The sequence below is a fragment of the Hydra vulgaris genome, chromosome 14 (genome assembly GCF_038396675.1).
Source record: "Hydra vulgaris chromosome 14, alternate assembly HydraT2T_AEP".
Taxonomy (NCBI): Eukaryota; Metazoa; Cnidaria; class Hydrozoa; order Anthoathecata; family Hydridae; genus Hydra; species Hydra vulgaris.
This window is the reverse complement of record NC_088933.1, coordinates 29,434,902-29,452,201: the sequence shown is the minus strand read 5'-3', so window position 1 is coordinate 29,452,201 and position 17,300 is coordinate 29,434,902. Positions and strand designations below refer to the sequence as shown.

Sequence of the window (17,300 nt, the reverse complement as noted above, 5' to 3'; positions counted from 1 at the left end):
ATTATTATTATATATATATATAATAAATATATACATAAATATATATTATATATATATATATATATATTTATATATATATATGTATATATATGTATGTATATATATATATATATATATATATATATATATATATATATATATATATATATATATATATATATATATATACACTTACGATAAAGTGTTTAGGTATATATTATTATATATATATATAGGTTTATATTAGGTATATATTATTATTATATATATATATATATATATATATATAATAAATATATACATAAATGTATAAATATATTATATATATATATATATATATATATATATATATATATATATATATATATATACATACATATATATATATATATATATATATATATGTATATTATATTATATTATAACTAACTCTAAAAATCTTTTTATAAGATCTGTTGTTAACAGTACTAACTTTGTCTTAATAAAATATCTGAATATAAAGTGTCTTAATGTTTTGACAAATAGTTGATAGCAACTACCCTTCAACTACATGGTTTACTATGGAGACTTTTTACCTTAAATTTATTTTTTTAAATCTACTTATGTATTTTATATTTGCTTTTCACCTAAATGTTTTAAAATCTACTTTTATATATTTTATATTTGCTAATGCCTTATTTTTATCTGTGTTACAGATACAAATAAAATAAATTATATGTAATAACATTCAAATGAATTTCTAAATGTTTATCAAGAGTATTAACATATATATTTAAATCCAGAAACTTTATGGAAATTATAGAAATTTACAGAAATTCTAGAACGCTTTAGAACTTTTTAAAAAAAATAAGAATTGACGTGTTAACAGTTTTTTAAAGCGATTTCTTTATGATTTTCTATTTACTAAGTCTAATTGCCATTCGAGTTCACCTTCTGGTGAATTGAAGTATTCTTTAAAGTCATCTCTAACTTGCTTTGCATCTTTTGAGTAGTTGTTAGAACCTGATGACAGTGGTTGCAGTGCAGCAGAACATGAATTATCTTGCCTCCAATCACCTGGTCTAAACCCAGCAGGACCGTCAATATCAGTGTAATTTGTGGGGCAGTAGAGATAATTGTTTGCTGACCTTTTTTTCATTAGAAAGTTGTGTAAGGCTACAATCGCTTGTGTAATTAAAATTACTTTTTCGAGATTAGCAATAATTGGTCTGCGAAAAATTCGAAAACGTGATGTAGCAATACCAAATGTATTTTCTATAACCCTTCTGGCTCTTGAAAGTCTGTAATTAAATAATTTTTGTTTTAAAAGAATGTTTTGATTGGGATATGGTTTCATCATGTGCCTTTTTAAACCAAAAGCATCGTCAGCAACTAAAACGTACGGTAGTATTTTATCTGAGTTACCAATTTTTTCTGGATCAGGAATATTCAATTTATTATTTTCAATTGCATAACCAAGACTGCAGTTATTAAAAACACTACCATCACTCTCCCTTCCAGAGTCACCAATGTCTACCATAGTAAATTCGTATTTAGCATTACAAACAGCTAGAAGAACTATGCTATGCGTTTTCTTATAGTTAAAATACTCTGATCCGCTATTATGAGGAGCTTGCATAACAATGTGCTTGCCATCTATTGCACCTATAGCATGCGGAAAATTCCACATATTTTCAAATTCTTTTGCAATTGTTTTCCATTCTTGTTTTTCTGATGGAACGTGTAGATAGTTTCTCTCTTTCAATGAACTCCAAATAGCAGCACACGTTTCACTAATAATCCTACTGATAGTAGAAGCGCTGATTCTGTAACTTGCAGCAATAGTACACTGAGCATCACCTGTTACAAGGAATCTAAGTGTTACGACCAACCTTTCACTAGGACTAACAGGGTCTCTCATGGTAGTTCTCTGTTTTACAATGACAGGTGCTACGAACGAAAGCAACTCTTCGTAAGTTGTTGGAGACATACGAAAATACTTAAAAAAATATTCCTGGTCGTGCAAACGTAAATCCTGTACTAACAAATGAAACTCTCCTTTCTGTAGGCGTTCGGCATAAACTTTTCTTACCCAAAATCGTTTTTTATTCTTTTCCTTTTCTCTTTTCATTTGCATCATATTTAAAATAATTAATTTTCTTCGAACTAACAACAATCTTCTTTTCATCAACATGTTTTCCAAAAAGCGCGCTAAAAGTTACGCTAAATTTACGTGGAAATTAAAACTCTGGTTCAGCGAAAAATTAGACACGAATTAATTCGCTTCGCGCGAATTAATTCGCTCCGTGGAAAGCCGCCTTTAGGGATCGTCAATAAAACTACGTAACGCAAACTTTCACAATAAACAAAACAAAAAAGATCAAAAGTTTTCCCTCGGAGAGTCTTAATTTAAGTAAAAAATCATAACAACCTATTAATTTTAATAAAAATTGTCGCGTAAAAGAGCTTAATATCTCCTACTTCTGTTTTTAAAAAATATTTTGCGTTGCGTAATTTATGAACGATCCCTGCAAATCGATGGCTTTTAACTGAGTTGAGCTCTCTTGTGAAACTCTTATTTTAACGGTGTTCTTTACGTCCTCAAACATGAAAATTGCGATGATTGGAGCATGGGAACATAAAAGTTCTTAAATTCTTACCTCCCTTCCTTCCACATTCTAAGAAATTTAAAATTTAATGGTGAATATTAATTTTGTTAAGAATAGTAAAAAAACATTTTATCAACTTGTTTATCTCATCTTATGGGCGGAGGGGAATTTTTTAAAACAAGTTTTTTGTAGTTATGAAATCTTTTTATCTAAGTTTACATGAATAAGTTATAGATGTTGAAATTTCTTATGTCGGTGGAAAGCCAGATAGAGCTGTATAATGTTTTTTTTATAATTACAATTTTTTTTTTTATTTGTATAATTTATTTCGCTTTTTAAGAATGTTTACATTGCATATACATATATCAAAATTAATGACTGCAGCAAGAAGAAGGCACAGTGTGCCTTATCTCCGAGCCTTATATTTAAAAAAAAATTATATATAACCGTAGCATACGAATATATATAAAAACATTAATCAGAATTAAAACAGAAAATAACTAATAAAATTAAGAAATTCAAAATAGCAAATAATTAAGAAGTGCTGAAATGCTAACAACCGCTAAAATGTTTAAGAATCATTTAAGCAAAAAATTTTGAATAAAAAAATAATAATATAAAATTTCATAATTAACATAATCACAAGATGAATTTTTAACATCATCAATTAAATTTAATTGATATAAATAATTTTTTTTTTATTAAACTCACTTTAAAAGAAACATTTGAAATTGGATAAATTAAGATTCCTGAACAGTAATAATCGTTTTGATTCATTTTTACATAATCTAATGTAGTCTTGTTTTTGTTAATAATCTCTGGAAATTTTTTCCACAGATAAGGTCCGCGGTATTTAATTGAATAGGAGGTTAATTTTAATTAATACTTGAGAAGAACAAAGTTGTTATCTGAAAACTTTGTTGAATATTTATGATTAATTTTGTTAAAAAAAGTTTGAAAATTTTTTGGGGAAAGTCTCATTTTTGTTTTGAACATAAACAATAAAACTTGGTGTGAATTGAGTTTATACACATTTAAAGCACCGAGCGCACGTAAAAGTGGTTCGCAAAGAGTATTTCTGTAGGCTCCAAACACTATTCTGCATGCATGTTTGTGTTTGTTGTAGATTTTCTTAAGTTTTGTATAGTCAGTACCAGCCCACGCAATATTACTGTAAGACAAATAACTGTGAATAAAGGCAAAATACAGTTTTTTCAAGGATGCTACATTTAGAAAAGGTTTAACCTTAAACATCATTGCGATATTTTTTGAGAGTGTTGTTTCAATACTATTTAAATGTGAATGCCACAGTAAATTTTCATCTAGTTTACGTATGTGTCTCTTTTAATATAAGTATTATTAACTATAAGATTTGGTAACTTTAAAGGAATGTTTTCTGATTTATTTACTTTATGGAAAAGTATATATTTTGTTTTATCCACATTTAATATAAGTTTGTTACTTACGATCCATTCATTAACTTTACATAATTGTTCATTAACTATTTTAAAAAATGTTTTAATACCTCTGTGAGAACAAAAAAGATTGGAAACATCAGCAAACAAAATTAGGTCTAAAAGAGTTGTTACTAAGTATAAGTCATTTTTGTACAATAGAAATAAGAGTGGTCCTAGAATAGAGCCCAAGTCATGAAATATAGAATTGTGTTATTTTGATCATAATAAATTGATCATAATAAAAATTGCTTTTGGGTTGTCAGATACCCTTTGAACCAAAGTAAGTTTTTATTTTTCACTCCGTAGTTTTCAAGTTTTTTTATTAGTAAATTGTGATTTACGGTTTCAAAAGCTTTTAACAGATCAATGAAAACACCTAATGTAAAAAAGTCATTATCAAAGGCGTTAGATATGTGATTAGAAAGTTCAACTATTGCATGTTCAGTGGAATTTTTTTATTTAAAACTAAATTGCTTGCAATACAACATGTCTTTCTCAGTTAGATAATTATATAACCTATTATACATTATTCTCTCTAGCAATTTTGAAAGACAAGGAAGTATAGATATAGCCCTTTAGTTTAAAATATTTGACTTATCTCCAGATTTAAAGGTTGGTGTTATACGGGCAATTTTTAGTTGGCAGGAACAATACCTGTTTTAAATGAAAGATCAAAAACATGAAATAAAGAAGTTTCAACGAAATCAAATACTGATTTGACAATATCAATACTAATTTTATCAAAACTTTCAATTTTTTAACTTTTGAGACTGCTAAATGCAGCTCTCAGCTCGCTAAGTTTTAAGTATGCTAAATTTTTAAATATGAATCAAAAGAAGTACAGTTAAGTGGGATTATGGCAGCCAATTTTGGACCAATATTTAAAAAGTAGTTGTTTAGTTCTTCAGCTATAATAGATTTATCATAAACTAATTTTTCATTAATTAAAAGATTATTTGGCAGTGTTTTTTTTTATAACTATTTTTTCCAATTAAATCCTTAATTACACTCCATACGTTTTTAGTGTTTCTGTTGCTTTTTATTAATAACTGAGCACAATAAAGCTTTTTTGAGTATCTTTTTGTTTTTTCGAATAACAGACCCGTACCGTGGAGAAGGAGGGGGTTGTTGGGTTCGATCGACCCCCTTTTTATGCAAAGTGCCTTTTTTAATTTGATGTCGAAAAGAATCTAGAAATAATTTGAAAAATTATTTCTAGATTCTTTTCGACGTCAAAATATTAAATCAAAATTTTTATGATAATTATTTGATTTTTATGAATCATTCTCATGAAACAATTTTTACTTTTTTGTTTCACAAACGTAAGGCGTCATTACAAGTCATTGCATTGTGAAATCTTTTGTAAACGAAAAATGAAAAATAGTCTTTCCAGAGTTTTTACTGTAATTACAATTCTCTACTAATACTAATTCACTTTTAAAAGCAAACGATAGAGTTAACATGCCTAGCCAAATTAGGAAAGAAGCAGCTGATAGAAAAGGGCTTCAAAATGCTGCAAAGAAATGCAAATCGCTAGCTGGATATTTTAGGTAAAAAAACTATTTTGATCTTCTTTTTATAATAGTTTGATTAGTTTGATATTAAGTAAGATACCTATTAACTAGATATAGATATATTAATATCTATTAACTAGATATAGATATAGATATTATCTATACGTTATATTTTTTTATGATAGTACTTTTGTTATTACTTGTTTTTTATTGTAATGTATACGCGAGTTTTTTTAATTTTGGTATAGTTTAAGATCTGAAAGTTTATTATTAATTACTTACGTTTCAAGTGTTTTTTATTATCGACAGTTCTCAAAATGTAACCGATGAAACATTACCCGAAGTAAAAGAAAAAGAGGAAGTCATTAAAGATGATAATAATGTTAACAAAAGCTTGTCATGCGAAGTAGACCAAAAAATTTAAAAGAGTGTGATTTTAAAGAAGAAGAAAAACGATATAAATTTGACAAACTCTTGCGCGGAAATTACGAATTATCACCACAAGAAATATACAAAATGTTTACGAATAACTTAAAACAGAAGATATATTTTCAATTTCCCAAAACATTAAAACGTGGTTGAAAACGCGCTTGTAAAGAAGAATATTTACAAAATGGATTTGTCTACAGCAAAAGTGAAGACGCAGTCTACTGCATATTCTGCACTTTATTTCTAAAGCAGGATAAAAAATTTTTTTTGGGAGTTTTTGTTAACCGTGGATATAAAGAGTGGCACAATGTTTTAGAGAAACAAAAACTACATAAAGGCAATAGATAATAAAAAGAAGCTATCGAACAAGCTTATGTCATTTGTTGTCGTTTTGAAGATCCAATACGAACCATTCCATTACAAAGCGATAGCACTTTAAAAAACCAACAACAAATGTAACCGTACATTGTTGAAACATTAGGTAGAATAGTGCATTTGATAGGGAAACAAGGATATGCATTTCGTGGAACTTATGAAAAGTCTATGGAAAACTCAGACCAAAAAGGTAATTCTGGAAACTTTCTTGCAATTGTGCAAGAAATAGCTCGCCATAACGCTGAACTTAATGCACATATACAAACACCATTACGCAAAGATGTCAGCTACCTTGGTCCTAAGAGTCAAAATGAATTAATTGATATAATTGGAAGGAAATGTATACAAGAGCGGCTAATTAATGAAATCAAAGCTGCAAATTACCATTCAATATCGGCAGACGAGGTAACAACTGCAAACCAACAAATTCTATCAGTATGTATGAGATACGTAAGCGGAGAAAAAGAAGTTAGAGAAGTGTTACTTGACTTTTTGAATCTTGACAGGATAACAGAGAAACATATTGATGAAATTTTATAGCGAAAGTGGAATTGATCTTGTAGAGTTCTTGTAGAGCCCAGTGTTACGATGGCGCACCAAACACGCAATCTGTAAAAAAAAGGTGTTGCCAGCTATATTTTAAAAGGATCACTAAAAGCAATTGTAACACATTGTAGCTCACATAACTTGAATTTATTAATTGCTGCAACATCAAAAGTACCAATCATTAATAACATTATGGAGGTATACAGAAATATATCCATTTATTTCAATACCTCTCCGAAAAGAGAGCGCTTTTGATAGGGATGAAAAAGAAGATTTTGATAGGGATGTGCAAGACAAGATGGTAAGAAAGAGATGACGCATATGAACACTTTTATTTAGGTATACCATTTATGGCAGAGGCATTAGAGATTTTTTTAAGAATACACTCTAATATAGAACAGTTCAATATAGAGTTTAGTATGGATTGGGACGCACAAGGAAAAAGAGAGGCCAACTCACTCCCTAATGCACTCACTAAGTTTGAATTCTTAATTGGTATTACAACTTTGTACCGCTTACTTCACCCGTTGTCGTATACAGCAGAGAGGTTAAAAGGGTGCACAACTGATATTGTGTATGCATACAGTAACATTCAAGAAACAATCGTTGATTTGAACCATCTACGAAAAAATGTTGAAAAAGAAACTTACGCAATTTACCAACAAGCTACTCGTATGGCAAGTAAATTATTTGTAGAACCAACGATTCTCAGAATCACTATGAAACTGGTTTACAGAAATAACGTACCTGCAGAGAGTCCCCATGAATATTATAAACGGGCCTTGATTATATCTTTTCTCAACATCATTATTATAGAAATCAAAATACGATTCCAAAAGACAAATTGCGTTGCTGCTAAGGTTTTGTACTTGGTTCCCTCGATAATTTGCAGTGAGGTGATAACTGCTTTTCCAGGAGTTAGTTGAAATGTATAAAAGTAATCTTTCAAACTCAGACGCTGTCGATCAAGAATTCATGTTTTGGAAAAGAAAATGGTCTGTTATTAAACCTGAGGGTAGGCCGAATACTCTAGCTAAAGCCATTAAAATCTGCGAAAAAAATCAATATCCTAATCTCTTTGAGCTTCTAAAGATCATATGTACACTACCCGTAACGTCCGCAGAATGTGAACGCAGCTTTTCAGTAATGCGAAGATTTAGAACATGGTTGAAAGCCAGATTGACTGCAGATAGACTTGGTTCATTAGCCATCATGAATATCCATTACAATAAAATTGTTGATTATAAACAAATTTCAAAATTATTTTTTACTTTACATCCTAAAAAGTTGTATGAAAAAGTTTAGTTTGAATAAAAATTTAAACCATTTATCAAAGTATTATTAATCTTTGCATCGATACCCATTTTCTAACAAGGAGCTTGCTTATACGCCTATGCAGTATAAAAATTGAAAAAATATTCGGAGAACAATAAATTCGTTTATGTAAACATTGTTTACACAAATATAGCTATGTTTCACGAAAATTTTATTGAGTAAATTTAGTAAAATATTTGTTTGCTGTTTTAAAACTGCCTTATTTTTTTAAAAACGACCCCCCTTCCCTAATAAATTTCACGGTATGGCTCTGGAATATATTTTTGTAATTTTTATAAGTTATTTCATTTTTATAAGATTTTTTATATATTCAAAATACTTTATAAATAATTTTACTTTTTTTTGAAGATTCTAGTAAGCCTATTGATATTCAGGGACTTTGAAGAGATTTGGTATTTATGATTATTTCTTTTTCTGGAAACGCTATTTCACATTGCTTGCAAAATTGACCAAGAAACAAGTTATAAGCATTGTTAGCATCACTTGATCGCAAAATTAAATCCCAGTCAACATTATTTTTTTAAATAGCTTTTAAAATGCTTTAAGGAGTTTTCATTGATCTATAGCCGAGATATTTTAGATTATGCGGCAATATTGTTATTTAAAATGTTATTGGTTGCTAAGAATGTAGGAAAATGATCCGATAAATCTGAAATCTGTGTAAAGAGGATTATTATAAGAACTGTTAGTTATGATCAAGTAGAAGTCTTTTTTGCAACTCTTGTTGATTTGTTTATTGTTGGAATAAAGTTATTTTCTAAAAGAGTATTTATAAAATTTTTGACATTATTATTAGAATTTTTAGCATTATTATATTTCGATCAAACATGTTTAAAAATAAAATGCATTTTTTTCTTATATCTTTGTATTAAAAAAAATCTGTATGAAAAGTTTTGTCATTAATAAAAAACGCAGACATTATACTACATAATTTTGAAATATGAATTGCTAAAATAATTACTAACTATTTTATGGTATGACCATACCATAAAATTACTCGTAATCATCTTAGCAATTAGAAATACATATGAGGGATCCATTGCAGTTAGCAATACCTATGAGGAATCCATATGGATCCCTTATTGGTATACTATTGACAAAATTATATTTGGCTAAGCTGGTTGGCAAGGCCGTCCCAAAGAGATTTTTTTTACCAAGTAAGGCCTAGAAGATTTTTTTTTACTTCTAAGATCTAAAAAAAAAAAAAAATAGGTCCTCGTTGCCTAACATTTGCAAACAAACCAACTATAGATCCAATTATGCCAACTCCAGGGTACAAATTTGCCGAATAGTAAACTTCCTGGGGGGATTGGACACCCCATCGGAACGCCTCTGGTGGTTTGTTGACTATGATAGCATTTATAAGAAAATAGACCTTAGGGGCAAGAAATTAAAAATAAACTTGTGTCTTTATTATTTTCATAATGTATAGATTGCGTATATTACAAAGGTAGTCGACCATCCACCTGTTTGATTTGCTACTTATACAATAAATCTTAGGTTTTCCTACAAGAAATTTGTGATCCACTATATCAAACACCTTGGAGAGATCAATTAATATACCTAAAGTAAATTCTTCGTTTGCAAAAGAGTTATTTTATGTTTTATTGATTAAGTGTAGTGTTGCATGTTCAGTTGAGGTTTTCTGAAATTCAAACCGTTTTGTATAAAGTAAATAATTATCTTTGTAAATGTCTCTAATCTATTGAAGATAATTCATTCAAAAACCTTAGAAAAAACGGAAAGTATTAATATGTGTCTAAAATACAACAGACAAGATGTAAGATAAAAAACTAATATCTTTTTTGAGGCCCTATTAAAAAACGGAATAGTTAAAGCATCCATATTAGATCACATTCTAATTTTTAGCAAATTATCAGCAAATACATAATCTTTAAGCATTTATAAGGATGTTGATGAATTTCTTTTCATTCGTGCTGATCTATTCGTGCTGTTAAAGGAATTACACAATATCGAAGTAAATTATTGCAAAAGTTTTTAAATCATTATCATAATACAGATGTGAGAATTTTCTTTTGACATATTTAACTGTTTATTGCAACAACTGTAACATTTTTAAACAAGTTATTAACTGTTTCAATTGAAACAAGTTCTCCGTCAGATATGCACAATACAAGAAGTTTCGCATTTTAAACAAGCTATTGTCGGCTTAAATAACAACACAACCTTTTTTTTTAAACTTTCCTTGTAAGTGAATTGTATCAACTGAAAGGCATCAACAGTTTGTAAAGTTTCGCTTCAACAAATTATATTAAAAGCAAAGTTATTTTCCTCAAAGAAAGTATCTTAAAGTTTTCAAAACTAGTTTTTAGTGTGCCGATTAGCTAACAAAATCACCTCAACCTAAAATAAAATACTAAGCCCCCATTAGTTGGAGCATCGGAATGTACACTTTTTGCCTTGATTAAAAAAGGGGTAATAATTTTTATGGTCGAAATTTTTTTTTTTAAACCCTTTTTATATATACATCGTTAGGAAGATTATTTAATACGGGAAAGCGGAATAGTATCGAAAATTAAGTGATCGAAAAAATGATTAATATCGAAAAATAACTGACCGAAACCCATTTTAATGATTAAGATCGAAAAAGTGATTTTCAGATTAATATCGAAAAGTTTTTGTATCGAAATTCACAAATGCGGAACAATATCGAAAACAATAAAAACGGAATAAGATCGAAAACTCATTTTAATGATTAACGTCGAAAATGTGATTTTTTGAATAATATCGAAAACAATAAAAACGGAATAAGATCGAAAACTCATTTTAATGATTAACATCGAAAATGTGATTTTCTGATCACACTTTTTTTTTTTGTATGAAAAACTATTACTAGGAAAAAATCTTAAGAAACTTTTAATACTAAGTCACTTTTCAATAAGAAACTTATTTAAGAGTTTGATGAATATTATCTAACTTTTCACCTAAATATCGCATTAAATTTACACGAAGTTATTTATCTAAAAAAACGGAGAACAGCAGTTTAAATGAACAGTTTAATTTACACGCCCAATAAACAGTTTAATTTGCACGTGCAGTGAAATTCTATTCAATTTTAAAGTTGAAATTTAAAAAAATTTTAAGAAACGCAATATTCCAAAATGTCGTTAGAGAACTTTTTAAAAAATTATAGTGAAACTGAAGGAGAAAGAAAAAACTCAAAAGTTTTTTGGTCTGGTGATTTTGGATACACTAAAGATAAATTTTTTAAAGATAAACTGCATCTTAAGTGCCGTTTTTTTACAAGAATGAACTGCAAAGGCAGAGCAGAGATTCATAAAGATAAACTTTAGGTTACAACTGTTCACAGTTGCAGCTCAAGAGAAACAGATTTTGAAGTGCTGCTTGCTAAGAGTACCATGAAAAAAGCAGAAGCAACATCTGAAGACCTGCGCTCAATTTTTTAAAACACTGTGAGTGAGTTTCCTGCAGTTGTTTCTGAATCTGTTAGTTTTCCTCAAATTATCCCAAGTCTTCAGAAAAGGAGAAGGCTAAATGAGCCCTCGAACCCAAAATCACCAAAAGAAGCTGCTGAAGTTCTGAATGACAAAGAATGTCATCGCTATGGAGACATTTTCTTGGGATCAGTTGCAGAACAGGACAACGTAGCATTGCTGTTTGGGCATATTTTAGTCATTAACAAGGCGAAATCGGACAAAGTGTGTTTTGTTGATGGAACATTCAGGTATTTATATGGAAGCATTTTACTTTTTCAAAGAAAAAATTATCTAGGGGGCTGTCCATTAATTACGTCAACAAACTTTTGGCAATTTTTACCTTTCCTCCTTCCTTCCTTTTAAACAATTTGTCAAATTTCCAGAGACACCCACCACCCAGACCCCTCTTTTTTTGAGTAATGAAATTAAATAAAGTAAAGTAAAATACGACGTCAACTTTATTTGACCTCCTCCCCTCACCTTTGTCAACAATTGTCAAAAAAGTTCAGAACCCCCTCTATTTGTTGATGTAATTAATTGACAGCCCCAAGACGAAAAGATTGATATACTAAAAACGTTAGGTAGATAACTTTTATTTACAGTTGTAAGTTATAGTTACATTTATTGTACTTCCAGCATGACACCACGCACGGAGGAAAGCAAGTGGTATCAGCTCTTGATATTTTCTGTTGAGTATTCAGCAGTGCTTGAAGATCCAATTCCAGATGAGGATCAGATAAATTTTGATCCCGATAACCCTCACCTTTGGGGCACATCTGTTCCAGCTGTATGTGCTTTAATGACATCCAAATCCGAGGCTCTATATAAGCTTGTTTTTTCCAAAATAAAAGAAGTTTTAGATTTCTCTCCAGCCACAATTATGTCGAATTCTGAACGAGGATTACAGAATGCTCTAAGAACAACTTGGGTTGAAAGCTTGGTGAATGGTTGCAGGTATAAGTTATTAATTTGTTATTACTTTGTCCCAGTTTCCAACATATCAAAGTTTCTCATAGTTTGTTATCAATTAATGATCTCCTTTAAATCTTTATCTTTAGGTTTCATTTTGAAAATGCAATCACCAAGCAATTCTTGGTCTTCAGAGGGAATACCGCCACCAAATTCAAGTAAAGAAGTGGGCACGAAAAGTTATGGCACTTTGTCTCCTTCCTGCAAACAAGATCTTGGTTGCTTGGGGATCTCGAGTTATTAAGATTGCAACATTCAGTGGCGAAATCAAAAGCAAACTACTTGCTTTTAAAAGGTATTTTGAGAGGTATTGGCTCAATATAGTGACCCCACAAGGGTTCAGTGTTTATGGTTTGAATCAAAAAACCAATAACAATGCAGAAGGTCTCAATAGACATCTGAAAACAAACATAGGTAATCGGCATAGAGGATTTTTCGCAGTTTATGGAATTGCTTAGTCAGCATGTAATAGTGTTGTTTTGAGAAAAACCTTCGAGACGGAGTTTGGACAACTGAGAGATTCCTATCAACAGTATCATATCTTTTTCAAAACTTCAAAGCTATGTAAGATAATTTTCCAAGTTTTTGTATAACGCTTCTTATTTATCAACCTTCTTTAACCTTTTTACCAAACTAATTAACTTAACTTTATTTGATAATCTGTCTTTTTCAATGAAATATGGAAAATTGTATTTGAACTATTTAAACTATTTTAGTGCTTTGGGTGAAAACCTAATGGACGAGCTTGGTGAGAGTCTTCCTTTGCCAACTTCCACTTCAACAGAAGTTCAACCAAAGTGCATTGTTTCCACTTCAACCAAAGTGCATTGTTTGCACCGTCAATGAACGAAATGCATTGGTAATGTTTTGCAGACATTTTTTGTTTTGTCAGCCATGCATTCAACAAGTCCAGGAAAGCAACACACCTCATTGTCCCACTTGCCTGCTGAGGACTAATATCATCCATAATTGAACCTTTTCAATGATTCGGTAAAAGTTTCCCCTTTACCTACATTTTGAACACTAGAATGACACACAATTGTTTAAATTTATTTGAATAAATTTATTATATAAAAACGGTATTAAATTATTTCCAATTACTCTTACTCCACCAGGGATAAAAAACAATCAATAACGTAATTTCGTTAGTTTACACAAATGCATTTTTTATCCGTTTAAATGGTATATGAAATTTAAGTGACGCAGTTACAAACAATGTTGTTTATCATCTGCCTTTTTGGTTAAAATTTTTGAGTACCCGTGTTTTAGTAACTCTGGCTTCAGAACTTGGTTATTTTTGACAAATTTAATTAATAAAACTTAATTTAATTATTAAAACATAATTTAATTATTAAAACTTAATTAAACTTAAAACAAATTTAATTTAAGAAAACTTAACAAAACTTCTAACAGCATCATTGGAGCTAATGACACTACCAGTGAAGTGAATTTTAAAAGTTATATAATAACTATGTATACGCGATATAAAAGTCATATATACAAAAATATAATTAGGTTTTTATTTCGACAATCTGAACGAGCTTTCACTAATTTATACTTTTGTCTCAAAGTTTCTTAATAAAATATTTCATGCCAATTTTTCATTCAAAAATTTGCAAGAAAAGGAAAATTAGAAATTTTGATCTTCAAACGTCGTTGATATTAAACAAAGATGAAATTTGACAATATATCATAAAGTACTGTAAAAAAACTTCCGATAACTTGAACCTCTAGGGGACTAAAAGAATAGTTCAAGTTGACAAATGTTTGAATAATCGGGAGTATAATTAATAAATAAGGGTCCAACAGAAATTCAAAATAAGTTTTAGTCGCTAGTTGTTCGAACTATCGGCTTTTTATTGAACTATGAAGCCTACTAAAAGTAATAGACAAGTCAATAATTATGTGTTGACAAAGTTATGTGTCAACTATTTATAAAAATTGTTTTTTTTTCTATTATGGTTTTTTACGACAAGTTTATAAAACTTGAAAACATCATTGACATAAAAGTTATAGAAAAAGTTTGGTTCAATAATAGGATTTTTCAAATATAAAAATATAAGTTTGTATCAAGTTACTCCTCCAATTGAACAGCTTCCAGCAAGGGCGAGGGTAAGTAGGTAAAAAAATAAGTAAAAAAGTGCCATGAGTATTTTTGCTAAAAAAAATGTTCTTGGTTTTCGGTCCAAATTTGCAGACTGATCTAATTGTTTGGAAAGTGGAATTAAACTAATAGACCCAAATATGCTGATTGACTGAACAAAATCATATAAAATTGTCGACTGGATGATATAAAGTTCATTGATAAGGAGTCCTATTGCTTTTATCACAGAGCACCGCCACATGGAGAATACCATTTAATAAATTGGTTTTCCGTCTCCAACCTCAGCGGAAGTGTTTTTGTGCCATGCCGAGAATCGAACCCAAGACTTTGCGGTTTGAATCCGAATGCTTGACCACTACACCACGGTTGCGCAGATTTTAGTTATATATACTGCTATAGATTTACAAACACAGTGCATGCAATAACGAGAGCAAATAAAGACTTATGCAATAATTACAACTTCAAACCTAGTAAACACCTTGTTGTATTTGACTTTTTGAAAACCATTAGCAATTATATAAAAGTTAGTGAAGATGACACAGTTCTTACAAAAGCTGATACATGCGGACATACAGCATTAAATTAAAATTTTTATTTGGAAAGCACATGAATCAGTCTATAAATAAACTTTATTTAGAAAGCTCATTAAAACAACACCCCCTACGTATGAATGAAGTTCGGACCAGAAAAGATAATTTTGTTACTTTTAATATTGATACCGAGAGCAATTTAAAAGTAGTTACTGAAAACTGTATTTCATTTAAGGTTGCGAGATTTTAACTATCTTTGATAAATTAAATAGGCTGACATAAAAATAAATAGGTGAGCAAACGTCAAAATATGCAAACATACTTCATAGAACTAAAATTAAACAAAAAAAATTTTTGCATTTTGAGAGAAGTTTTGTAAAACATTTGTCATTGAACATTTATCACGAAAAATCAAACTAAAAAATTTTTCAAATTTTTTTATACATATATTTATTATCTAATTGCTTTTAATAGAAAACTCATATCAATAACAACTCTTCAAACAAAATGAATCATAAATATATGGCCAATTTAGGGGGAAAGAACCATTTTTATAGCTTTTTGCGCTGGTCTGTAAAATCTTGGTCTGTGTTTTATATAATCTATAAAATGTTATACTTGGGAAGGAAACATTTTCAGCATATGGTTTTTGCATATTTTTTGTTCCGCTTGACAAGCTCTTTCTGATTATATAAGTTTTTATTTAGTTTTTTAATTTTTTTTTGCTGGCTCTACTAAGTTTGACGTCATGGGTCCTGGCCCCAAATGTGAAAAATTTTTCTTCTTAGTTTTAACCTAAAAACAAATTAAAAGCAGAAATTTGCCCTAACACGCTTGTGCACACAAAGTACACAGTGACCTTCGCTATTATCCGTAACCTTATATGTTTTTTTTTTTTTTAGCGAAAGTACAATGCTTAGAGCGCAATATGTTAATCCAATTCTTTTCTACTTTTATAAAATATTCTCTCCTAGTATTATTACTGAATATTTTTTTGTTATTAACACTATTATTCCAAAACACTTGTTGAAGCTCGATTATCTAATGCCTTTAGTTCAAGGCGAATGGCTTCGGGATTGAATCCCCGTGGTGTTTATCTTTTATTTTTGAAATGAGTATGTGGTCACTGCCCCTTCTCTTTTCTTTTCAGTCCTTAACTCTCATCTATGTATCACATGCTCAGGACAAAGTAAGTCTTTATTACGCAAAATAAGTTCAAAACAAACTGAGCAGTTATTCAGAATGACAAATCAGTATTTATCAATACATTAAAAGTAAAGTCTAAAATTGAAAAAAATTTACAAACATAAATTGTCAATATATTGTTTATCTGTTAACATTTACTAACCGTTTGTGAACTTTTTCATTTTAACCTGTGATATGGAAGATGACTTCTCTACTACTTCTTATAGGTAAATTTTTAAAGAGGATAGCTGGAGTCAAAAATTTGTTGAATTTATATATTAAATTGTTAATTTATTTAAAATCGTCATTCTTTAAATAAAAATTTGGTAACTCACAACGAAACATCTTTTAAGTAACCAAAAGTTAATACCACTCATCTATTGATACTGACTTAAATTATCGACACAGTTATAATTGTAACTCAAAAGACCTTTAAATAAGAAGCACTGTTTCACAACTGCAAAGGAGCACACAGATTTGTATTAGATTTTTATCCTTAATGCACAATATAGCTGTTTAAAATTTAGGTTTTTATCATTTTATTTAAATTTTCCTGGATTCTACACTTTATTTGCAAGTTTTGAGATTTTATATAAATCTGCTGTTAAAATACTTGCCTGTTTAACTGTAACATCATCTTTGAACATAGTATACTCAAATGGAGGAAGTCTGGGCAGTTTATTGCTTATCGTTTATAGTTTAAAGTAAATGAAAAAATCCATAAAATAAACTTTTTTAAAGTTATTTTTATCTTCTGATAGCAATCTATTAAATCTTTTAAAATTACTTGCAAAATCATGCTAGTAATTTTAAAAGACAGTCACAGTTTTG

At 29.4% G+C, this 17,300-nt stretch overlaps 2 protein-coding genes across 2 annotated transcripts; one reads left to right on the top strand and one right to left on the bottom strand.

The window, feature by feature from the left end:
* Positions 1-865: 865 nt before the first annotated feature.
* LOC136091033 (uncharacterized) lies at positions 866-2,098 on the bottom strand. Its single transcript, XM_065818017.1, has one exon. The coding sequence runs from the start codon at positions 2,096-2,098 to the stop codon at positions 866-868; it is 1,233 nt and encodes a 410-aa protein (XP_065674089.1).
* A 5,717-nt stretch (positions 2,099-7,815) lies between these two features.
* On the top strand, positions 7,816-8,193 carry LOC136091032 (52 kDa repressor of the inhibitor of the protein kinase-like). The gene has a single exon (XM_065818016.1). The coding sequence runs from the start codon at positions 7,816-7,818 to the stop codon at positions 8,191-8,193; it is 378 nt and encodes a 125-aa protein (XP_065674088.1).
* Positions 8,194-17,300: the final 9,107 nt, after the last annotated feature.